At 40.8% G+C, this 26654-nt stretch overlaps 1 protein-coding gene across 4 annotated transcripts in view; it reads left to right on the top strand.

Annotated features, from left to right (window-relative positions):
• Window positions 1–26654, top strand: part of DMD (dystrophin) — a 1279927-nt gene that overhangs the window by 503390 nt on the left and 749883 nt on the right. For all 4 annotated transcript variants that reach the window (XM_063126497.1, XM_063126496.1, XM_063126495.1 and 1 more), the window contains exons 16-20: window positions 3447–3626; window positions 9347–9522; window positions 14213–14336; window positions 17562–17649; window positions 24920–25161. In XM_063126497.1, coding sequence (XP_062982567.1) covers window positions 3447–3626; window positions 9347–9522; window positions 14213–14336; window positions 17562–17649; window positions 24920–25161 — 810 coding nt within the window. The remainder of the gene's footprint in view (window positions 1–3446; window positions 3627–9346; window positions 9523–14212; window positions 14337–17561; window positions 17650–24919; window positions 25162–26654) is intronic.

Here is a 26654-nt window from a genome sequence, read left to right as displayed (position 1 = left end):
GTATAGATGTCCGCCACCTTTGGCTGCAAAGGATGTAGTCAATCTGATTTCGGTGTCGACCATCTGGTGAAGTCCATGTATAAAGCTGTCTTTTAGGTTGTTGGAAGAGAGTGTTTGTTATGCACAATGAGTTGTCCTGGCAAAATTCTATCAGCCTATGTCCCGCTTCATTCTGTTCTCCTAGACCATGCTTACCTGTAATTCCAGATGTCATTTGACTACCAACCTTAGCATTCCAGTCTCATGTAACGAAAATAAAATCTTGTTTGGTGTGTTATCCAGTAGGTGCTGCAGATCTTCATAGAACTGATCACTTCTACTTCTTCAGCATCTGTGGTTGGGGCATATATTTGGATCACTGTGATGTTAAATGGCTTACCCTGAATTCGAATTGAGATCATTCTATCATTTTTTGGATTGTATCCAAGCACTGCTTTAGCCACTTTATTATTAATTATGAAGGTTACTTAATTTCTTCGGTCATCCTCTTGTCCACAGTAGTAGATCTGGTGGTGATCTGATGTGAAGTGGCCCATTCCAGTCCATTTCAGTTCACTGACACCCAAAATATCTATATTTAGTCTTGACATCTCACCAACAACCACACCCAATTTGCCCTGGCTCATAGATCTTACATTCCAGGTTCCTATGGTGTGTTGATCTTTAGAACATCGGATTCGTCGTTCACCACCAGCACCATCGGCCGCTAGCCTTCCTTTTGGCTCTGAGCTAGCTGCGTCATCACATCTGGGGCTAGTTGAACTTATCCTCTGTTCCTCCCCAGTAGCATTTTGACCATCTTCCAACCTGGGAGTCCCATCTTCCGATGGTATACCGACATATCTCTGGTTGTACTGATCCATTTAGTTTTCACGGCAAGAATACTGGGATGGGTTGCCATTACCTTCCCCAGGGATCGTATTTAGTCTGACCTCTCTACCATGACCTTCCCGTCTTGGGTATCCCTTCATGGTTTAGCTCATGGCATCCTTGAGGTGCTCAAGCTCCAGCACCATGACAAGGTAACGATCTCCTTTGCTGGAGGCCCAACTGTGGATTTTGGATATTTTTCTCATGGAGCAGCATGGCTACATTTGTGTTCTTTTACATATACAAAATGCAGTTCCAGGGGGGAAATTAATTCCAAAAGAACATTCTTACAGTTTAAAAATCAAGCTATGCAAATATGGTATTATGTTGATGTAAAAAATGGCTGATAACAATGTGAAAAGTAAATTGAGTAGTACAGGCTCTTATAGAAGCATAAACCCTGATCAAGCATACCCATTTCTCTTCTCTCTGCCAAAATGTCTTTCAACAAACTGTACTGGTAGGGTGTCCACCAATCTTTCCAAAATGAAGGAAGTTATTCTAGAACAACTATTAAGTTGTTAATGTTACGTTAAGGACAGTGTTACCATAAAATATCCAATATGACATCCTAAGGACTGCTGATCCATTTTTGTGCACCTGTTTTCCCCCTTCTTGTTCTTTATATATAGCCCTCTCTCTAAATAAAGTTTTGTTGGAGATCATGATGCCCCTTAATAACAACCATGATGGATCGGACCAAGGATCCATCTAGTCTAACATTCTGTTCACCCAGCTGCCTGAGGGAAATCCATAAGTTGAACATGTATGCAATAGCAACCTCCAACTCATTTTTCCCAGCAACTAGTGCACATAGGCATACTACTTCTGATACTGGACATAGCAGAAAACGATCATGACTAGTAGCCATTAATAGCTTTATTTTAAAACCATCCATATTGATGGTCATCACTTCATCTTGTGATAGTGAATCCATAGTTTAATTATGCACTGTGTTAAAGAAGCCTTTATCTGTCCTGAATCTCCCACCATTCAGCTTCATGAGCTAACCCCAAATTCTAGCGTTATGACAAAGAGAGAGAAAATGTCTTGCTATCCATTTCCTCTACACCATGCACAATTTTGTATACCTGTAATAACCTTTCTTAATAGAAGAGTTGCAGTATCCTTTTTTTGGTGTGGTGACCAGAACTGTTCACAACATTCCAAGTACAGTCACACCATAGTTTTGTATAAAAGTAGTATGATATTGCTAACTAGTGCCTAGTTAGAAGCTATGTTGATTCTTTCTTTCTTTTTTAGCAAGGCCTTCTATATGCTTACTAATTTTATCTTTAATCATGCTTTCCACCAGTTTATCCAGAACAGATGTTAAGCTAACTGGCTTGTAATGTCCTGGATGCCCTTTGATCCCCTTTTTAAAATTGGTGTTAAATTGGCAATCCAGTCGGTACAGAGGCTGATCTTAGGGACTAGTTATATATTTTTATTAGAAGATCAGCAATTTCCCACTTGAGTTCTTTAAGAATGTTAATATGGATATCATCTGGGTCCAGTTAGCTTTCAATTTGTTAATAAGATCAAGAAATTCATCTCTTGTCGCCATTATTTGCCTCAATTCCTCACCCTTCCTTTCTGGAAAAAAATGGTTCAGGTACCTCACACTAGGTCCTGAGCAGCACCTTTTAGGATTAAGGCCAGGGTCTTAATCCTAAAAGGTGTTTAGTTCCATGACTAATTGTTCTAGGCACAGTTGTTTAGGGCTCTAGGGTTCTAAGAAATTTAATCTCTTTGTTATGATTAGAACATGCATTTATCCAGTCAATAAGGGGTTAAGCCACCCATTATTACAGCATTTCCCCATCTGGATGCCTCCCTGATTTCATTTTCCATGTCCCAAGTACTAAATTACTATTGGAACCTAGTATTGTTACCCACAATACTTCCTTGCACTCTTTAACATACTGAGTGGCACCCTTTCCAGTATGCTTTCCCTGTCCTTCTTGTAGAGTTTGTATCCACTCCAGCAGGTTGCCATTGTGTGCACCATATCTAGATTTGCTTTTAAAACCAGTCACCCCAACTCTCATGTTGATGTATGACTCTTGGGTGAAGCCTAACTAGAATACTCTTTCACACTAAGTGCTGTCAAATTCCCAGGATTTTCTACCACTCTGTGCAGGCTTTTAAATGTTAGGGAATATGACTCTAAGCAACAAAGCATGCAGAGGCACACAATGAAAATGTGCAGGTGTGTGGTAACAGCACATGCTGTGCATGTGTATTACAATCACATACCACTGTGCAGATTTGCAAGTGGATGCCAATATTAGTAGCCCCAAAATACTGCAAGAGGCATTGCATTGCATTGGAATTATTATTAGTATTAATATTAGTATTAGTATTAGTATTAGTATTTGTTACATTTCTTTACCGCCCCATAGCCGAAGCTCTCCAGGTGTTTGTACAGCTTCTGTACCACCACTACACAATGTGGTTCTGACTTCTATTATATCATGCTTTTCACCAGCTCTTGTTTTGCTTTACAATGCACCAGTACTCCTCTTACGTTAATTAATTACATGTTTTCTGGATGACTTTGTCTGTTTTAACAGATCCTGAAAGGAGAATTGGAAATCAAGAGACAGACTATGGACAAACTGAATGCACTCAGCCAAGACCTCCTTTCAGCTGTAAAAAGTAAATCACTGGCTCAAAAGCTGGAAGGGTGGCTGGAAAAGGTTTCTCAGCGCTGGGATAGTTTGGCACAGAAGCTGGAGAGCAGTTCTAAGCAGGTTTGTCATAACTATTACCCTGTCAACTGATGACAGTTAAATCATATGCCATTGAAGTGACTGAAGGGAAATTGATGCAGTTATAATAAATATTTTTTTCAGTTTGAGTTTGTTTTAGACATGGGCTTTTTCTTGACTAGAATAAGGATGTGTGAAACCAGTTCTTTTCTTTCCTCAGAGGTTTTCACTTCGTATCCCCAAGCTTTCAGATATTCACAGAAAATCTGTGAAGTATCCTTATGTTTCCAAACCACTTTTGCACCAATGAAGCTCTTGGGTTTTTTTTTTTTTTTACTCTGATACAGCAGTTGTGCCAAATGATTTATTTATTTATTTATTTATTTTAGTACTTTTACAGTAGCAGGCTGACATGTGCATATTGGAGTTTTATGTGCACAAATGCAGACAGAAGAAAGTGAAAGCTGGCTGTGCTGGGCTCTCTAGATTAAGAATTACGAGGAAGGGTGGAGGAGTCGCTGCCAACTGGATAATTGGGAGCCTGCAGTTGGAGGGAGGGAGCAAGGTGGAGGGCACATGTTTGCCTTTTTTAATCACTGAGATAGTTGCACAATAACACAAGAGTGCTAATAAAATAATTTAAAAGCATGAGGAAGCAATTTGCATTTTTTTAAAAAAATGGCAGTCTAACGGACAACTAGTGTTCTCAGATGTGGAAAAAAGCCTTGTAGGCTTTCCCACCATTAATCCCTTTCTTAAACTTTGAGACTGGGTTTATTGCCTCCACTACAAATCTTTAATCGCTGGGGGGGGGGGAACAGCCCCATTTCTCTCCTCCCTTCCCGCTGTTTTTATTTTTTTACCTTTTCCAGAGAGCGGGGCTGGAAAATTTGCACTTGCCTTCCTTCCCGTGCAGATGCCAGGAAGGAACACACGTGCGGGTGCAAGGGGGTCCTGTCTGACTACCAGCAGCAACATGACTAACACAATAAAATAAAATAAAATACAATGTGCTTAAAAAGAAAAGAAATAAAATGAAATTTCAATGAGCTTTACCCACTCCCAGAATAAGTTAGTAACCAACTACTCTGACATAGCCTTTCCACCATTTTGTTTCTTCCCTTTTTCTTTGTATGTGTGAGGGAGAGACAACTGTAATTGTCTCCCAAGCGTCACATGTTTTTAGAAGTCTTGAGGCAGAGAGGGCAGGATAAATTGTTCCTTCTCCACCCACAGAGCTCTGTCCCACCCACTCAAAACACAAAAATGCTAAATCCCTGATAGCATGGAGAGTCCATTGCGATTCCACTTGTAGTTTATAGTGGAAGATCCATGATATTGTAACGCTAGAAGGTCCCCATATTGAAACACTCAGGGTAGATTCTCCTAGAACCTTGAGGATTAACAGGATAAAGAGAAATGTTAAAAAATGAGGTTTCAGAAGTGAAGAAATAAAGGTAATAATCACTTACCAGGGAGTAAACCCGTTGAACCTAGTGGGACTTATTTCTGACATGTCTCAAATTGCACAGCATTTTTTCTCTTCTGAACTGTAGTAGACACAGCTCATGGTGTGAAAATATCTGTCTCCAAATAATTTGGGCTTCATACTTAAATCATATTTATAAAATGCAGTAATGAACTGGTACACCTGTGCTTTATGACTCCTCTCCTTCCAATCAAAAAGTATGGCTGTTTTATTCAGACTTAATATTCCTTCTGATTTAGCTGGCATTGGCAGAATTCATTTGGAGGTGGCATAATGAACAAGAAATAAATGAAAGGGAGGAAGTCATAGTTGCAGTGGGCAGCTAGTCATCAATTTGGTAAAATGTAGTGAAAGTGGTCATTTGTACTTCACAGGGGATGCAATTAGAGGAGATGAGAAATCATTTGGTCTGGTTTGTTTAATTAAGGACTAATTCTATAGTTTCATTGAGGCAAATGTTCTGTCCAAAAGCATAGCTTTGTATCTGGGGCAATATAGTGTAAAGGCTGTTGCAATAAGTATTACAGCAGAACCCTAGGCATGTCTCATTGAGTTCAGTGTGGATTACTCCCAGAGAAGTGGGTTTAGGATTGCAGCTTTAAGAAACTTTTCATCTTGGAGATTATTTCTGGCAATTTACAAAGCATAACAGAGAAAGAAGGAAAACTGTCATTTTCTCCCTTTAATGTGTATTAAACCCTTCTTTCACAAACTAGATACTATTATTACTGCTAAGTGGTTACCTTAGTATCAACAGTATGCTATGTGATACCACACCATGTTAGTGGTAGAAAATGGAAGGGAGATGTCTACAGCCTTACCTAACTTGTTGTCCCCCAGATGCTGGGAGTTGTAGCTGGACTATAACTCACAGTATCTCCCAGCTCTCCATGCTAGCTCGAGGTTACTTGAACTTGTAGTCCATCACATCTGGAAGGCACGAGGTTGGGAAAGTCTGAAATCATTAATTTGCTAGACACTAAATTTGAAGTTTAGCAGCAATTAAATAAAATAATATACAATTTCTTATGTATACTCTTATCCAATATTAATTGCATGAGATTAATGTTGGTTAAATTAAATAGGGGTGAAACCACCACCGGAGGTATTTACTAGTATAATTGAAACTGTTTTGCTGTTTTCATGAGAAGATACTTCAAAAATTTGCTTAAAAATTTGCTTCAGGTGAAATCTGATGCCAATGTAGGGAATGTTCAGAACTGCACTCAAAATTTTAATTATATTCAGCAATCTAATGGAGCAAATCTAAGTTTGGCTGAGTTGTCTTTGGAGCTGAGAATCACATGCACTGACATACCCAGCTACAAGGGCAACCCACCTTAGCTTCTGAGATCCATGGAGGGAGAAACCCAGGCTGGGGTGGACTGGCTGTACTTGCAAAAAAGCAGCATTCGTGCATGGCTCAGGCAAGTCCCACCTGGGTTCCGTGAAATGGACTGACCTCGTTGCCCTTTGACAGCTTCACATGAGTAGGAGTTCTGCAAGCATGGCAAACATTGCAAACTCAGAATACAGCCTAGCTGTTGCCTTTTTTGGCTTGGACTGCAAAGAGCAGTGAGCAGGCTTTGGGGGTGTCTTGACCCTGGTGGGTGCCAGTTGGTGGCTGTGTCATATAAACGACAAAGCACCACTGCGCAGTCACCATGGGGTATACAGGGCATATAGACAGCCCCTTTATATCTTTCCTTCCTGTGTGAAGCCTTGGCAGCCAAAGAATAGGGAAGTATCAAGCCTCCACATTTGTTGGGTGTCAAGGGATTCCATGGCCAGGAGAAAGCTGTGTTGAATTTTGATTGGATTGGATGTGACCGGAGCCATTTTCTGATTTTTTTGAGATAATAGCCTAGCTTATTTCCAAGCTAATCTGAGTTGAGCCATTGCTGGCTTTCTGATCTCTAATATTTTTCATAGATCATTTATGTTCCTAAGCCTGTCTGTCTCTGAACTACATTTCACGATTTCAAAAAGATAAATATTGCTATGAAATTAATAAGCCAAGCTTTCTTTTGAAGCATATTATATTGCATTTTTCTTTTTCTTGGCTAAGCTATAAATTATTTTTTACTGTTCTGAAATATAAATAAGCAAAAGCATTCTGTGCACTATGATTTGAAACATCTAACATATGTTGATTGGAATACATGCTGTAAGAAGACAGATGGGGAACCCCCACAGGAGAGAGATTCCCCAGCCTGACGCAGAGTAATAACAAGCCCTTGCTCAGGCAACAGTTTACAAATTGTCACAAAAGGTATTAGAAAAAAAAAACTATTTTGTTTGAGATCTTCCTAGGGTCAATTTACACCAGGGATTCAGGACCACTATGGGCTGGATGATGTCAGTGGGCATGGCTGAACCCAGTGACATCATCCCACCCACCCTGCCCTGCCCATGTTGCCTTTCTCCATTCTTGAGGCATAGAGATCTCAGCATGAAGAAAGAGATTCAGTCAGTGCTGAGAGGAGCAGCTGCTTGTTTCTCCCATCATCCAGCCCATTTCCTGCCTTTGCATGGGGATGCCATTCCCAAGAGCTTGGCTGCTACTATTCCTCCCAGCACTGGTTAAAACCATTTTCATGTGATGCATGAAGCCACTCAGCTGGTGCTGGGAAGAGAGCAGGCATTCTTCCCAGGGACAGTGGAGTCCTGTCTCCATCATTGCACAACGTCCTCATGGGGGCAATACACACCACACAAAAGCGCTTCTCCCAGTACCAGTCAAATTCCCTGCTGCTAACATTCCCACTGCTGTGAGAGAGAAGCAGCACACAGGGGAATCCTCATAGTTATCTCCAGTCTCAGATTGGAAATTACCATGGGGATTCCTGCAAGGGAGAACTTGGATCAGAGATAACAGCAGAGGTTCCTCCACGATTGGTCTTTGAAGGATGGATTTTCCATATTACTGGCTTACATATCCAGTGTGCCCTGCATGTAAGCATGTGGTCACATAGGGGAAATGTTACGTAAGGCCAGGTTGGGTGTTGATGCCCCCTTCCCAGATTGTGACTGAAATTGTAGGATAATATTTCAGCAATTTTGGGGAATAGGGTGCCATTTTTAAGAGATGGCAACTCACTAGTGCTCTTGCATCTCTGATTGACTTGCAGCTCTCCATTTAGATTTTTGCAGAATGCCCCATTTTGAGAACCATTTGAGAGTATAAATGGTTGCCACCACGCTACCCCCAAAATGTGGTAGTGAAAGCCATGGAAACATTGCCTATGAAGAATCATTTCATACCTGAAATGTTTAGGCTCACAGCAATAACTGGTTTCCTCCTCTCTCTTCCCCCCTTTCTATACAACTTCAGTAATTCCCATTATGATGATCATGCCATGATTATGGAAATTGATGCCAAATGTATCCTTGTCTTCCCCTCTTACTATTTTTACCAACATTTTCCCAGGTAAAGTTGAAGATGCAGCTGTTCAGACGGAATTGGATCTGGCTGGGTAAACTAGGCCAGAATCTCCTCAATTGATATGTCATGGTATTGGGGATGCCAGGAAAATATCAAAAAGACCATATGTCTGGAACATATGGATTTCTGTTCTTAAGAGCTTAGGAATTGTTTGTGTGTGTGTGTGTTTGCTTTTTGGAGATCAGGAAAGGTTTCAGTAGAATGGTGGCTGTAGAAAGAACCTGTCCGTGTTCTACACAGCGACATATCTGATTTGCTTTGTTCTTGTAGAAGTGGATCAGGAAAATGCTGCTTTGGGGTACAGCAGAAAGAGCCATTAATGCAATCAAGAATGCTCCATTTTCATTAGTAAAAATGTGCACAGGTCATTTTAGAAGCACACAAAATAAATTGAATGTTTGTGAATAAGTAATGGTTTATTTTTTATTTCAATTAGTTCTCTAAAGTATATGGCTTTTCTCTGCTGGAGTAGCCATTTTATGAAGCAAATAATATGAATACATAACATACATATTCTGTAATTTGTTTCACAAAGCTCTGCATCAGGGTTTTCACCTGTGTTTCCTTGACTTGATATAAAAATTACTATAAATACATTCTACTTAGGCTTCCTTCTGATTTTGATATTGACTTTTTCATACATCTTATTCACCTACCATGAGTCAGATAAAACAATTTGGTTTGAGTTCAATACAGTGTTGTTTTGTTCTGAAGGTCAACCTGTGAACAAGGAAGAACAGTTTCTCATTATTTTCTATTGCCACTCCAAACAGTCTTTATTAAAGTCTTTCAAGCAATGTGTGACCTCTGTTTCAATACTTCTCACAGATTTCACAGGCTGTTGCTACCACTCAGACATCACTAACACAGACAACAGTAATGGAAACTGTAACTATGGTGACCACCAGAGAACAAATCCTGGTTAAGCATGCTAAAGAGGAGCTCCCACCACCTCCACCTCACAAGAAAAGGCAAATTGTTGTGGATTCAGAAATTAGGAAAAGGTGAGAACTTGAGAAAGTGAGATCTTGAGAGAACATTTGGATCAAACTTAATTAAAAGTGTAAATGTTTCCATTTACTTTTAAGTCATTAATGTGCAATTATCGTTATAGCAGGGTTTGGTTTTTTTAATAATATATAAGACTTTATAGTAAATATGGGAATATTGGAGAGAATGCAAAGAAGGAATTTGGTCCCCCTAAAACACACATTTTCTCTGAATGCACCAACATGTACCTTATTTTACACCAGATGCTCCTATTTGCTTCTCTTCTTGCATTGGATTCAGAACTATTTTAACAATGTTTTTCTTGTTCAGCTAAATGATCTAGCCAAACAAGGATCATATAGCTAGAATGATGATATCGCAGTTACAATAACCTTTAGCTATATGTTGATGTCAACAAAGCCAAATAAGAGTGAGGGCTAATATCACTACATTTTAAAGCCCCCTCCCAAATAATGCAGAGATGGGGATGCACTCTTCGCAAGGAAAAAAACGTTCTGCAAAATGTTCTCATGTCTGCTCTGCTCAACTACAAGGTTTATAATTTGCATTTAAAAAGCTAAAGAATGTCTGAAGAATGCCTGAATATTAGCAGAACTGAATGATAATCTATTATTATTATTATTATTATTGACATTTTGTCTTCTGTAGCTTTAGGAGAGTTTTGTTCAAAATATATGACTAATGGTAGTTCAGAAAGAGCTGGTAGGATTGTGATGAGCCGGCCTCCTAGAGTAGCTCATTCTTCCAGGTTTCATAGCAGGTGTGGTTGAGTCCTAGCACTGGCACAGTAAGAGCAGTTGCATCTTTATGGTGACACTCTGACTCTTAAGCCAAGCCCCATGGTTCACAGTATCCATTTTGTCACAATGTTCCATATACAGTAAAACAACAACAACTTTGTTTCAAGCCTTTTTCCTATAACTTTTCTAATACAAAATATTCCCCATGTACAGACATTTGCATAACACCCTAGTGCAGATACAGTGTCCTAGTTGCTGCAGTACAGGGCAGCAGCCAGGAACCTCCTCCAGCCCAAAGTCTGAAATCAATTTCAGATAAGCGCTTGAGGAAATGCATTCCAGTAATGGAAGGAGCCAGAGGCAAAGTGGGCAGGACAAAGATACTAAAAATATTCACATATTGTAGCTTAAAGTTTTTTCCTATCAGCAACTAAGCCTTAAGAGAGGCATTTCAATCTTCTAGAATTGAGGGGGATGACTGTATGAAACCTGGGAAACCACCAAATAATCGGTGGTTGTGGGAAATAGAGTAGGCCCCACGGAAATGGGGTAGGGACAGGAGAAGGGGTGTAGCTGTCAGAGGGCCAAATTATTTGGTTTCCCACCTCTGGTTCAAGGTTTTGTACCACTGTAGGATGCTGAGAGCAATTTGGATGTTACATAACAAATCACCAGCTGAATGCAAAGTGAGTTTCACATTCCATTGTCAGTTTTTCTTCGTAATATGCCTATAAGGAGCAGGCTTTGGAGATGGATAGAGCCTCTAGAATTCCTCTTTACGATTTGCCCTCAAATATTACAGCAAGTGCAACAATCTGAATATAGAAATATATTGGCCCAGCAGTTCTTCTTTACTAACATCTGCCATTCTTATTGGGTGAGGAAGAGAAATAGTTGCAGCAGTTGGTCTCAAAGCAAGGTCTGAAAACACATGAGGCAGTAATGTTGCTGAAGCTAAGAGATCTGGGTCTGGTGACTGCCTAACTGCAAGACCACCTGGAAGCCCTATGTATTGCCTTTTGTAAGGTCAGTGTAAGAAGAGAAAGATTGGATGGAGCCAGAAAGAATATTGGTAGGCTATAATAAGTTGCTTTGTATAAACTCCTTTGCAATCATCTTGGGAAAACTTTCCCAACTTTGGGGCTTTTCCCCATGCTAGCTGTCTTCCTTCTCTCAGGAAGAACAGAAATTTACTGGTAAGTTCAGAATTTCACTTGCTGCACCTAGGGCACCCCAGCAAATGTCCATGACAGAAGCTGCCTGTTTATATTGCAGTATCTACCATACATTAGTTGTTCATTTAATGTTTACAGCCAGTAAAATACTTGTGGACGATAAATGTTTTATATGCTTTAGAAAACTGAGTTCTAAACATTTAATTCCTTTTTACATCACAAGTAAAAAAAATGTCTTGTATGTATACTATTCCATGTCACAGTAAAAAGCTTAGTTGTCAGAGCAAGTGAAAGTGTGAAGCTGCCTTTCAATCCTTCTATAAAAGGAAAAGCTTATTAAAGCAGGATTGGTGCTCCATCTAGTGTCTTCAGATTTACTGAATTTTAGATAAATCTTGCCCTCTAAAAATAATCAGCTGATTTAACAACAGATATAATCGAGGATACTGTAAATATTAAAACAAAGGTCAAGGATTTACTTAGGATGTACTGAATTTTTGCTCTTTAGCCCTCACTGAAATCCTGTAACAATATTTATAGTCTTCTTACAATATAATACCACTGGGCTGAAAACAATAAATAGTAGCTGATAGTCAAGCTCTGATAGTTTGGGCCGGGGACAGTCTAGTAGAAGATAATAGCCACTCACATATGCATCTGATCCATCATTCATACATTATTGTAAGGAAGGTTGAGTATTTTCTGTTGAGTTTTATTAAGAATTTACTAAAATTTGCAGTTTACCAAATTTGAGACAAAAAGAACTTGAGATTTAAAAACATTGAATGTGGAGAAACTGAGACTGACAGATTCATCTATTCAGAGCTTTGAGCTTAGCTCATAAAAGTCTGGGTTTGAATCCCTATGTATTCAACCATATTAGTGCTGAATTATGGTTGCCACCTCTTTTTCTCACCTACACCTCATCTTTACCAGCTGGTTTGCAGGCAGATACATAGTTGTACCCATTGAACTTGGCCATTGCAGACAGGTGAGAATTTATTTTCAATTCATTTTGAATAAGAATTTACCAACGTTTGTAAAGTTCATATTTGGATGAACTTGCAATTTAAAAAATTCAATGCAGGAGAAAGAGAAACTGAATGATTTGCATATACCTACATTATTACAGCAGTGATGAAGCTGTTGTGCTGTAATCCTGTCTCATACTTCTCCAGTCATATCAAGATGGAGAAACAATGTGGATGGGGCTGATGCTGTGCTTCCCTGCTATATCATTCTTCCTTTCCTGGGTGGATGGGGTAGGTCTTTCTTTGAAATACATCCCCCACCCCTTGGTGGGTTAGGTTTCTTTCCCAATCTCTAGAGGACTGCAATAGAAACGAAAAAGCTAAGGAGAAAAGAGAGAGAGGAGAAGGGAGAATGAAGGGAAGTCAGAAAGGAAACAAACTTTTGGAAACAAAAGAAGAATAAAGCAACAAATTATTTGCATTCAAGCCTTGTAAACGCCTTCAGTTGAGTTGGCCTAAGAGCACTAGCAGACGAGCATTTTATCACACACTCCTTAATGCCCACTCACAGTTTTTCGCAGGTCCTTTAGATGACAATGTCTGCCTCTCACATGTCTCCTGCTCCTTCTGGCCTTTGTTCCATCACAAAATAGACCCAGTAAATCCAATTTCTTTTTTCTTTTTTTGGAAATGAAACGTTCCGCCATTTCCTGCTGTGTGCAGGAAAAGTTGCGTGATTAAAAACACCCACTGAATGGGCCATGTGGTCATTATTTACTTCTTCTTTCTTCTCCTGTGTGAAGAAAGAGGAAGTATCATGGGACAGAAGCAGGTAGGAAAGCAATGGTAAGGAAATGTGATTGTCCCCCTGTATAATGACACTCTAATACAGCCTCTTTTACGATGTTCCTTTTGCACAAAGGCACACCAAAAGTGACCGGGTTAATGCTATTGGGTACCCCTGAGTTGTTGTACATATGTCTCTATTTTTGAATAGGGAATTATCTACAATAGCTCACTTCCCCTTTAAAATATTCTAGGAGTGTCTTTTCCGAAACATTTTAAAATAACACTGCAGACTTGAATTACTGTGCAAACGTCTCAGTTCAAAATAATAGATTACACTATTATGAATCACTTCCCATTTTAAATCACAAACTAGGTTATTTCACATTTTTCTCATTCTTCAAAGTTAGCTGAATTACTCAACATCATGTACAACATCATTTTTTTTCCTAAGGAAACTTTTCATATACTGTTGCTTATTAGATGGACTTGTCTGCAGAAGGAAATATGTGAACATTTGAGCCATCACTATTAGAATCATACCATCTTGCTCCATAGATAGCAGCTCATTCTATTATGCCAGAAGAGCATCCATCTTTCATTAATACAGTGAGCGGTGATATTAACTGAAAGCCACGTATTTCATGTACTAGAAAAAAATTACATTAACATAAACACAAGAAATACATTAAAACTGAAATTCAGCTTATAAACTAGAGTTCAGTTGCATCTGTTGTATAAGCAGAGCAACCTCTTGAATTAGAATGTGTTTGTACATTTATAAGCAGCTCCCACATTGACAGTTTTATGTGAAATCTACTGGAATGAAGACAATTGAGACTCTAAGTAGATACTAAATTTTAGACTTTTCTGTCTGTTGCGTAGTTTTTAAGGGTTTTCACTTTTAATTCATGCTTCTGATTTAAACATGTGGTGTAAGCCTTTACTATGACAGCAACTTTTAGAAGTACTCTGTATAAAGAACAGATTTTCTTTTTCTCTTGATCTTAGGTTTGATGTTGATACAACAGAACTTCACAGTTGGATGACCCGCTCAGAAGCTGTTCTCCAGAGTCCTGAGTTCGCAATATACAGAAAAGAAGGGAACCTGTCAGATCTCAGAGACAAAGTTTATGTAGGAAAATATTCATATATTTCATAATTTGCATTAGATTTCTGCTACAAGTTTTCTGTCAAACCCTTTATGTGAAGCACAGCCTTGTGTTTGTCTACATATCAAAAGTTAAATCGTTCTATGTTGGCTCACAAGCCTGGGGTTGTGTAGAAGGAATTCTTAAATGGCTCTTGAGCCATAACTTACTGTCACCCTATCCTAAATGCAAACAATGCAGCTAGGATGGACTTGTTAAGTGAGTGCCATAAAAATGTATCACACACATTGTAGACCCCATACAGTGCAAAAAAGAAGGAAACATTAAAGCCATTTTTTAAAACCTGCGTTTGGCAAAATCTTGCCCTTGATATTTCACAAAAATTCATTAACTGTTAGAGTTAAATGGAAGCTACATGTTACATATACTTCTAAACCCCAGGTCATGGAGACGCACTATTTAGTGGTGTTTCCCCACAAGCTCAAAATCCCCAAATGTTGTTGCCTCACCTCCTAAGGGGTAATGAGGCACTGATGGCTCTTTCCCTACCCATGGCTAGAGGGCTCCTGCTTCTTTCCACCTGCTGTCAGTCCTGCTAGTTTCTACTGCTGCCCCTCCACCCTCCTGATGAAGCCTTTTCTGAACCATGATTGGTGGGCCTGACAGTTGCTACCACTTCCCACAGTGAAATACTTCATGAAGTTCTCCATGGCTAGGTAGGGAAGATGGCTACTCTTCGTGGCCTTCATCTCGTTTTGCTTCACCCTCCCACTTCAGCTCCTCCCACTGGAAAGCAGCTCTTTATCTGGCTCTAAGGTGTAGCCACAAGCCCACATTGGCAGTAGCAGTTAACCTCCCCAGCAACACCCTCTGGGGACAAGGGGTGCTGAGATTGCAGAGTCAGAGGCTGCATTCAGACAACACTTTAGTCAATGGTGGGTTAATAGTCAACTCACAGTTAGTTATTTTGCGGGTACTCCCCACACAATATGTTCCTACACAACTGTGAAGTGGTTGGGCTGGCGATGAGTGGACTAATAGTCAACCTGGTGTTTGACTGACACAGCCACCGCCCTTCTCCCTGACCTCCCTCCTCCCTCAGTCCTTCCGGCGCTATCCCAGCAGTCTCTGAGAGTTGTGCAGCTGTAGCAGAGTGGCCAGCATGATTTTGGCCACTCTTACTTAGAAACTCTGTAGCCAGCTAAAATAATCCACTCAACCCTGGAAAATACTCCACTGAGCCTGATAGACAACATGCTAAGCAACAATTGTGCAGACAGTCAACTCTACAGAGCGTTTGTTATCTCAGTTGGTTATTTTGGGGAAATAGTCAACCGTGGGGTGGGTTTTCCCAACAGACAACACAATAACCAACCATTGACCACTCAACTGACGGTTGACTACTTAAACCACCATTGGTCTTAACCCAGCCAGAGTGAGAGGGGGCTAATGATGCGGGCGGATCAAATTCAGCCTGATCTAGCCCACAGGCTGCAGGTTCCTCACCTCCAGTTCACAGGAAGGAATGCTGGAAATGTGCAGACAGTGTTGCATCCATCCACGTTATTTATTGCATTGCCCCATGGGAACTGAATTTCAATTTCACCTGCCCTGCATCTATCACATTGCACCAGCCATAGCAGACAGCCCCTTTGAAATCTGCTTTTATTCTCTCCAAATACACTCATACTTGGGAACAAGAGACAACAACCACATAAAACATTTGTAAGAGAATCAAACCAAATAGAGAAGATGGTCATCAGACAAAAGACTGCTTGTGTGGTCTGGTCATGTAGTTCACAGCAATCAACAAGAGTTTCATAATTAAAGAACATCTGCTCATGCAACTATTTTTTCTGAAAGTTCACATGGTTTCACAGCAATGAGTTAGAGTTTCCTTGAGAGTAAGGAGTTAATATTAAGGAATGTGCCTACAAACCCAGGGGCTTGGATTTTTCAACTGCTAAACATTGACCGTCCGTGTGCAGAATCAGATTTTATTTTCTAGCAGGAGAGGAACTTCTAGGGTAAGGCGGGGTATTTCCTAATCAGTATCATAACAGTCTGGTTGAAATTTCATCATCCACATTAACTACTGATCTGAGCAATGAAAAGCTGATAAAGAAGTTCAGAGCAACAGCAACAGTATGCAGCAGTAATGGTGCTAAACACTTTTGTGACCCTCTTTGACTTATGACACTGGATCCAGGATGACACTGGATGACATGTGCACTGTGCTGCTGCCTCACCATGTATTTTGGCTTCGGAGAGCACCCATGGGGTCAGAAGCCCGAGTGTAGGTCTGAATCATTAAGCTGCTTGGTCAATATGTAGCCTATAAATTATGATGGAAAGACACAAAGCAGCAGTGAAAGTGGGGTATAATAGGCAGCGGCAGTTATTAGCCATTATAAAGATTCGTTAAAAGATGGGGGAAGAAGTTTCAACAGGCTTTTGCTTTCTGTGCTTATGACTATCCTCACATTTTGCAGACGTTAATGTTTAGCCTTGTAAATGGCTTTAGAAAATGTTCATTTGGTCTGCCCTATGCACCACAAAGTCTGTTTTTGACTTTTATTGGTGCGTGGTGATTGGGCATCTAAATGTTTATTCAGTTTATTTACAACACTGAGGGGGCAATCCTATATATGTTTAGACAGAAAAAAGGTCCTACCAGTCCCAGCATGCCTCAAGACTTAGGATTGCACCTGGTATTACTTATCAATCTTCACTGAAAAGTGACTACAAAAGCTCACTGCACTGTGAAATGGATGTATCTTTATTTGTGTGTGTGTGTATATATGCTATGATATCAAGCATGCTTATGCTTTTTACCCAACTCTATAATTGCTTCCCAAAAGCATTTGACAATCTCATTTTGTGCAAAATAAAATATGCAAATTACACAAATTATGTAAGAATTTAATCTTGCAGTGAAGAAAAAACAATCAAACTTGATTGATTAAGCATTGATCCCAGCTGGTATTAATAAAAATTGTAACAGTTTGTATAATAGTTTGCCACTATTGCTAGGTTAAGTACATTTCCCAACCTCAAAACGGGGGAACAATGTAAAAGTACAGGTAAATGAAAGATTGAATAGATTAAAATATTGTGACTTTTTTTCCAGCTTAGCTCTAAAAGATACTGCTTTTACTTTTTGCAACCATGAGGTCTAGGTACTTGTTTGGCAGGTTATTTTGAAAAGTCTTTCCTGTGAAATACTCAACTTTGCTGTTGTGTTGCAGACAATAGAACGAGAAAAGCCTGAGAAGTACAGAAAGCTCCAAGACGCCAGTAGATCAGCTGAGGCCCTGGTGGAACAGATGGTGAATGGTAATTACATGGCAGTTTATTTAGATAATGTTCTTGGGGATTTGATAAACCCATAGATTCATATTTATCACATGATAATATTAGCATAGCATTTTGTGAAGGAACAGAACATTAAAGCAGATTTGTAATTTTTTGTATGTATTTTCTGAATGTTATCTTTTAATTAGAATAGGGAAAAGCCTTGAAATGTAGTACCGTGAACTAAAGCACAGTTCAAAATCCAGTGTTCCCAATAGGTCTCAGGCTATTAATAATCTGTTCTTGATCCTGAAACATTCATTCAGTTTGTAGTCCCATTTTTTGGTCTGAAACTTCAGAATTCCACTTTTTAGAGTTTGAAAACTTTGAGAAACTACAGAGCATTTAAATAATTTGGAAGGATGTTTGGGAGGATGTTTGATGCAAATGAAAACCAATGTTTAATGTGCATCAATTTGATCATGTGACTCCTCTATATTGTTTATTGTGATGATCACTTCTTATCCCATAATATTGAGTTCAAGCTTTTCTTATTTCCCTTAAGTGTTCCTGTTCTCTTATTCCTCATTCTTTCCTACCTATCTACTTTTATTTTTAAATATGCCACTTCTTTCTCTCTACACAACTATCATCAATAATCTTTTTAAGCACAGCTTTTACACCCCTATCCTCCGTCTGTGTGCATTTTGTTTCGCTTCCCATTCATTAATCTTGGAGTATCCTCCCTCACAATTAAAAGGGCCAAATTATATGTTAAAAGACATATAAGTTGCTTATTTGCTCTACCCTTTCCTGACCCATATATTTGTGTGTCATGTCTCTTTGATTGTAAGCAGGGATGTCATCTTAATATTTTTTTATTTCTGCAAAACACCTAAACCGTTTTTAGGTACTATGTAAACAGTGCATTCCTATATAAGCTTGCATCCTAAATTCCCTTGCCTATCAGGCAAGTTTTAAGAATACTGATGGATCAGATAAGCTCTGATCCATCAGTATTCTGATGCATTTGCAAGCTTTTCCCCCCAATATAACAGAACATTGATTTGGGGCACAACCCTATGCATGTTTACACAGGAAAAAAAGTCATACAGCTCCCAGCATTCCCCAGCCAGCTTGACTGGCCTGAGAATGCTGGGAGTTGTAGGACTTTTGTCTCAACTTGCATAGAATTGGACCCATAATTAGTTGCATCATGGAATAGGTATTTTTGCTTCAGCTTCTGTAATACAAATAGGCAGAAATGCAGTGAACAATAGTGTTGATTAAATCCTATGGAAACTATTAGGATTTGAGCAGCTGAACTAAGCTCAGGATCAAAGCCATTTTTTAAGTGACTGGGACCGTCAGTAAATCAAATGGATCATATGTGATGGTGCTGAGCACCATTTGTTGCCTTAGTTTTCTGCCTGAGTGTACTGAAATTAAGAGAAAATAAATGCTTGGTGGTTGCTTTAGGACAAAGGAAACTGTGTTATACTATTTACTTATCTAGCCCACAGCTGAGTAACAAGCGGCACTTGGCCTGCATGCTGCCCTTGGCCATATTTTGTGTATCCTGCAAGACTCCACTTTCCCCCAATGCCCATCTCATCAGCCACCTGCTAGGTGACAAGAAACAGCTGTTTCTCTGCTGCTATTGGCAATCTTGATTAGGGTCACTGGAGACCTGGGCTAAAGTGAAGCTCCCTCAGCAACTTCAATCAAGATTTCTGTTCTCTCACTGGTAATAGTAGCAGTTAAAACAGTGAACTTGATTGGGATCACTGGGGGGGTGGAGCTTCTTCCCCCTACTTCCCCCACCCCATGTATTCTTAATCAATATAGCAGTTTCCTTGCTGCTAATAGCAGTGGGGAAACAGCAATCTTTATCAGGATCACTGGGAACAGAGAGGTGAAATTAAAGCCTCTCCCTCCCATCCAGTGTTCCCAATAATGATCACTGGTGATGGGGAGAGAGTAAGTGTTTATGTGTGACAGGCAGACAGACAGACAGACAGATGAATGAGTATGTGTGAATGAATGTGTGTCCTGGGCCCTTCCACCACCGCCCCACTACCAGCCCCATACATGTTGGCCACTCCTGATCTAGATCCAACTGTTGGGGTCTCAGGCAGAGTTCTTTCGTCTTCTAACTGGACATGCCAGGAATTGATCCTGGGACCTTCTGCATGCAAAAGCATGTGCTCTACCACTGATCCTCCCCTGAATTGCTCTGCTGTTTGGAGAGTAGTCATTTATTAACAACATTTGTACGCTGCACCATATTGTAAAGTTCTCTGTGAAATTTACAATGAATAGGAAAAAACAAATTAAATACAATATAAGACATAACATCAATACATCAAAACTAGCATAAATACAGCAGCAGTTTGGAAGTTGTCTCTTTGAAGTCCATGTGACTATATAGGATGTGGAGTATTGTCAAAATGTCTTCTTCGCTGAAATCAGTGTAGCAGGTTGGGGTTTCTTAAATGAATAGTTGGTTGTTATGACAGATTTAGAGCAAAGTGTTTGCTGTATTGAAATAAATGCTCACTGAACTGATTATGTTGGAAGGCATCAAAATAAATGCAAAATGAATTTGTAATGCTACAGCACATAATGAGGATGAAATCTGGTGCCATGATTGCCATTCCAAATACCCTTGTAAGTCAAGAGCGAAAACATATTGTTCTACATTGAAGCTCTAGCTAATGATAAATACATTTGACAAGGTATACTTCACATTAAGTAGCAGTTCAGAAGACTGTGCATATAAGGTTCTGAACAATTAAAACTATTTTAACACAATTTGTTATGCATAGTACACAGGTAATAAAATTAATGGAGGCACTTCAGGTACTGAACTCTATGTCCTTTGGGGACAATGTATTTATTCACTGTCGATATAAGGGGTTGTTCTGAATATGAAATGTGAAACAATTTATGAGCCATTAACCTTGAAATTATAATATATTACCACAGAATGGAAATGGTATTATTCATCATGGCTGGTGTTGATGGCAGGAGTAAGGCACCTGCTGAACACTGGTGGCAGCACCTTTCTCAAACTTCGTATTTAGAAAAGGCTAGTTAATGCAAAGCAAGGTGCAACTCCATTATGTACCATAACTTGCATTAAACAATGAAATTTGACCACTATGCATAGGTAAACCAGTTTAAACTAAGCACGTGTACATTCAGATATGTAAACTGTTGTTGTACATATAGACGTTATGCTTACAGAGAAAACTTCTGCATAACTACTTAGAAGTAAGTCACTTTGGGTTCAATGGGACTTGCTCCAAAGTAAGTATGTACAAGATTGTGATCTTAATGTGCCTATGGGGGAAGAGAAGTGTGAGAAGGTTTAAGTCAGCATTCCTCAATACACTCTCCAGATGTGTTGGACTGCAACTCTCCACATAATTCCCATGCTAGCTATTTATTTATTTATTATTATTTATTTATTTATTTATTTATTTATTATTTAGAATATTTATATACCACTCCCCATTGAAAAATTTTGGAGCGGTGTACAAGGTAAAATGAAAATAAAAAAAGAATAAAACAGTTAAAACAAAATTTAAAAGAAGCAAAAACAGAAATCCAAGGCTGCATGTTAAAGAAAGGCTTCTTGGAATAAAGTCGTTTTCAGGAGGTGCCGAAAGGAGTACAAGGTTGGCGCCTGCCTGACCTCCAGAGGCAGGGAATTCCACAGGAGGGGCGCTACCACGCTGAAGGCTCTTCCCCTGGTGGATTCCAATCGGAGGATGGATCTATGTGGAACCACCAGGAGCAGGCGCTCGGATGACCTCAGTGACCGGGCAGGTTGGTAAGGGAGAAGGCGCTCTCTGGTATCCTGGTCCCAAGTTGTTTAGGGCTTTGTACACAAGTACAAGAACCTTAAACCTGGCCCGGTAGCGAATAGGCAGCCAGTGCAGTTCCCTCAGCAGAGGAGTTACATGCTGGAAAGGGGCAGCTCCAAACAACAGCCGAGCTGCAGCATTCTACACTAGCTCCATCTTCTGGAGCAGCTTCAAGGGCAGCCCCACATAGAGCACGTTGCAGTAATCCAATCTTGAGGTTACCAATGCCTGTACCACTGTGGTCAAGCTATCCCTGTCCAGGAGAGGCCGTAGTTGGCGAACCAACCGAAGATGGTAAAAGGCACTCTGAGCTGTGGTGGCTACTTGAGCCTCCAACGACAGAAATGGGTCTAAGAGTACCCCCAAGCTACGAACCTGTTCTTTCAGAGGCAGAGCAACCCCATCCAGAACAGGCAATGAGCTTGTCTTCCGGACTCGAGAACCACTCACCCACAGGGCTTCCGTCTTGCCAGGATTCAGTCTCAGTTTATTGGCCCTCAACCAGCCCATTACTGAGTCTAGGCACTGATCCAGGACCTGAACAGCCTCACCTGATTCAGTTGTCACAGGGAGATAGAGCTGCGTGTCATCAGCGTATTGATGGCATTTAGCTCCAAATCCCCTAATGACTGCTCCCAACGGCTTCATATAGATGTTAAATAACATTGGGGACAAGATGGTGCCCTGCGGCACTCCATAGCTCAATTGCCAAGAGGCCGAGGACTGGTCACCCAATGCTACTCTCTGAAAATGACCCCGTAGGTAGGACCGGAACCACTGTAACACAGTGCCTCCGATGCCCATCCCACGGTGTCGATCCAGGAGGATACCATGGTCGATGGTATCAAAAGCGGCCGAGAGATCGAGCAGGATTAACAGGGTTGCATTCCCCCTGTCCCTCTCTCGATAAAAGTCATCCATCAGGGTGACCAAGGCTGATTCAGTCCCGTAACCAGATCGGAACCCAGACTGGAATGGATCTAGATAATCAGTATCCTCCAAGAGTGCCTGCAGTTGCTCTGTCACAACCCTCTCAAGTACCTTCCCTAAAAAAGGAGTGTTAGCAACTGGGCGGTAGTTGCCTAATACCATCGGGTCCAGGGTGAGCTTCTTCAGGAGTGGTCGCACTACTGCCTCCTTAAGCACAGCAGGGACCACCCCTTCCCGGAGAGAAGCATTTATCACCCCCTGGACCCACCCAGTCAGACCCCCTCGGCTTGCTTTTATAAGCCAGGAGGGACAGGGATCGAGAGAGCAAGTGGTTGGTCACATTGCTGCAAGCACCTTGTCCACATCATCAGGCCGCAATAACTGGAACTGATCCCACAAAATCGGGCAGATGGTGACACCTCAGCTGGAGCTACACTAAAAACAACATCAAGCTCGCTGCGGAGAGAAGCGATCTTGTCCTCAAAGCGTGATGCAAAAAGGTCACAGCGGGTCCTCGACGGGGCCAGGGCCCCATTTGCTGGGGATGATGTTAGCAGCCCCTGGACCACTCGGAAGAGCTCCGCTGGACGGCTACTCAAGGACGCAATGGAGGCAGCAGAATAAGCCTTCTTTGCTGCCCGCACTGCCACACAATAGGCACGATTATGCACTCTACAGCGTGCTCGGTCATCTTCGCTTCGAGTCTTGTGCCATTTGCGCTTTAGCCGACATCCAGCCTGTTTCATTGACTGCAACTCCTTAGTATACCAAGGAGCAGAGCGGGCTCTACAGGACTGTAGAGGGCACTCAGATGCGATCAAGTTGATGGCCCTCTGCAACTCACCGTTCCACAGTGAGGCTAGGGCCTCGGCTGGATCACCAGCTCTCTCCACTGGAAAATCCCCAAGAGCATTCAGAAATCCATTGGATTCCATCAGTCTCCTGGGGCGGACCATCCGAATGGGTCCCTCACCCTTGCAGGAGGGTAGTAACACCGTGAGTTCAAATCTCACCAGGAAATGGTCCGACCAAGACAATGGGGTTACTTGGAACCCCCCCCCCCAATCTTCACACTACCCATCTCACAGCTTGGAGCAAAAACCAAATCAAGGGTATGCCCTGCTTCATGTGTTGGGCCAATGACAAACTGAGACAGCCCCATGGTTGTCATGGAGGCCATAAAGTCCCAAGCCGGAGCCCCAGAGACAGCCTCAGCATGAAAGTTGAAGTCGCCCAGAACCACCATCCTGGGTTCCTCCAACACCACACTCGAGACTGCCTCCGCCAGCTCAGTCAGGGAGGATGCCGGGCAGCAGGGTGGGCGGTATACCAGCAGCATGCCCAATCTGTCTCTCTGGCCCAACACCAGGTGCAAACCCTCAAGGCCTGCTCCAAGATGGAGTGGTAGCTAGGAATTATGGGAGTTTCAATTTAACACATATGGAGGTGTCAGTTTGGGTCAAGGTGGTTTGAGTTACATGAAAGAAAATGGGGAACATATTGTTCAAAAGACAAAGAGTTTAAGCTCTAAATTTATTTGAAAAGGCAAATGCAGAAACAGAACATGAAGTATGTACGTGCAGAGCAAGGAAGAGAGGTTTATAGAAGCCTTCACTACAAGCGTATGTTACTAGAATTCAGGCTCTGCCAAATGGACAGACTGCAGATTCTGTTCATGGAGGATTTGGCAAAATAAGTGTTAAATTTAAGGTATTTAAAGTTTTATATATAATGCAGTTATCAGAGATTTTTGGAAATACATTGCTCGGATTTCACCCCCAAGTTGTCATCAAGGCTCTTAACAGCCAGATTTTATGGATGCCTGCAGAGGGCTTCTGCTGTACTAGCACTTGCTGTGTTAAATGCTGTTCATCATCCTCTTCCTTGTCGGCATCCTGGGATCTCTGGGATGGGCCAGCTTCTGCTGTGTGGGCTCTTTGTCCTGTGTACTTTCTCCTCACTGTCCTTTCTCTGACCCTTTTGATTTGTGGTCTATAAGCATGTAAATGAGTAAACTGTATCTCAGTTATCTGGGCCAATTACTTGGTGTTTTGAACTTTTATCAATTATCAGGATAATAGCTTTATTCGGAGTACAGGTAGTGCTTTGGCATTATTCACCCTTTCCTTACAAATGATTGAATATATATTATCTTACATTTTTAGTCCAGAAAATAATTGTCTCCTTTTTTCTATAAAACTTCTCATTTCATCCAATTGATTCCATTAGTTCTACATTATTGTCCCCTCACGCTTCATTTTTGCAATGCAGTTCATCTTGACAGTATTCCTTCGCTAGATTTTACAGGGGCATTAAAATCCTTTCTCCGCTAATGCACAACATCTGTATGTTCGGGATCATTTCTTTGATGATAAATCATTTGCTGGTTTTATGAGATTTCTGATAGAGAAATAGGGTTGTTAAATTTCTTTTCCCATTTTTTTAATCCAACTGTGACCTAAAAATGAATGTATTAAACTTTCCCCCCTCTTTCCTTCCCTCCTTTCTAGAGGGCCTTAACGCTGACAACATCAAACAAGCCTCAGAGCAGTTGAACAATCGCTGGATTGAGTTCTGTCAGTTGCTGAGTGAAAGACTGGCATGGCTGGAGTACCAAAATAACATCATTGCCTTCTACTCCCAGCTGCAGCAATTGGAGCAGACAGTAATTACTGCTGAAAACTGGCTGAAAGCACAACCCACACCACCAGCAGATCCTGATGCAGTGAAAACACAGCTAGATAAGTGCAAGGTTAGAATTCAGTACTGATCTTTGTAGTATTGTGCTGCATACATATTGTTTCAGCTTTTTCAGGTTTAACAGTCCATTCTCCTAAAGTGTGAGGGAAAGTGTATTTCTTACTTTAGTTTTCAGCTCTTTTGGTAGAGGATGAAGAAGGAACATGGTCCTGTTTACATATTGAACTGCTGCCCACAGAGTTATTTCAGGGGTGTGTGGTCTGCTATCAACATGTGACTAGACCAGACAAAGCCAGTGTCAAGGATAGGCATGTTAGGGCACATTCCAAAGTCCCACACTCCAGAAGGGGCCCACTGAAATTAGTCCCCTGAACATGCTCCTCCTCTTCACCATTAGAATCTACTTGTCCACCTGCTTCTCACTTTAGCACAGACTGTGGTGGTGAGGAGGATCAGTGGATGTCACTGTCTACTTGCTTACTGGCTCTCTGTTTGTCAAGCAAGCAAGCAATGGTGAGAAAATGGAGGAACAAGAGCAATTGTTGACATTGGCAATGAGTAGTAGACTTACTGAGGGCTGGGGCCTATTGATGGTGTCTTGGCCAAGCGCTTTCAAAAAATCTGGCATTAGAGCCACATTTGCATGATAGTAGCATTTGTGTCACATGGTGCTTCTATGTGAATAATCTCTATGGGCTTGCTTCATTTTTCACAATGGCAGCTGCAGCCATCATGAAAATTTGGGCCGTTAAATATACATAAGTAAAACTTTAGCATGAGCCCAGCAGTCCTATGAGTCTCATATAGTATTTTTTCTGTTTGAGCCATGATACAGCAGTATGCTAACTCTATATTATTTGTTAATATATGATTTCTAATATTGTTTAGATTTTAAATGTTATTCATAGGACAATTGCTTAATATATTTAGGGTGCATTCTGATGTTCAATTACAAGTGGGTGAGCCTGTTAGCCTAGGCTGCAGTGAAACCAAGTTCATGCAACTAAAAACAGGATCCTGGATATAAATAGGTGATAGAAAATAATGACTGCTTGTTTTGACTTGGGGCCAAAACAAACATTACTTTAAATCTGTGTCTAGTGGATATGTCTTTTTTTCTTCTTTCATTTTTATTCTAGAGCAGGTGCAGGCCCCCAATCCTGATCACCACCCTACTGTGTATGTGGGGTGGTATAGATGGCTTTTAAGGTTCCCCTACAACTATTCCAGAGTAAAAGGAAGGAAGAAAAATACATTGCTGCTAGATAGAGATTAAAGTCATGTCGGCTTTGGCCCTTACTCTGAAGTGTGTAATATTTTAGCATAAAAGCCACTGTAATAGTATATATGCAGCTTTGAGGTAGTCAGTCAACATGCCAGCTAGTCTTAAGATTATGTGCCAGCACAGAAGCCAGTTTTGAAGTTGCTGAACCAGTAAGTGTCACCATCTCCTGATGACATTCCAGCATTGTATATAGCTGTCATCACAGAAAAGGATGATGAAAGATAAATGCCAAAGTTATGTTAGGAGAGTTGGCAGCCTAA

The sequence above is a fragment of the Elgaria multicarinata genome, chromosome 5, assembly GCF_023053635.1.
Source record: "Elgaria multicarinata webbii isolate HBS135686 ecotype San Diego chromosome 5, rElgMul1.1.pri, whole genome shotgun sequence".
NCBI lineage: Eukaryota > Metazoa > Chordata > Lepidosauria > Squamata > Anguidae > Elgaria > Elgaria multicarinata.
This window is presented reverse-complemented; position numbering and strand designations above follow the sequence as displayed.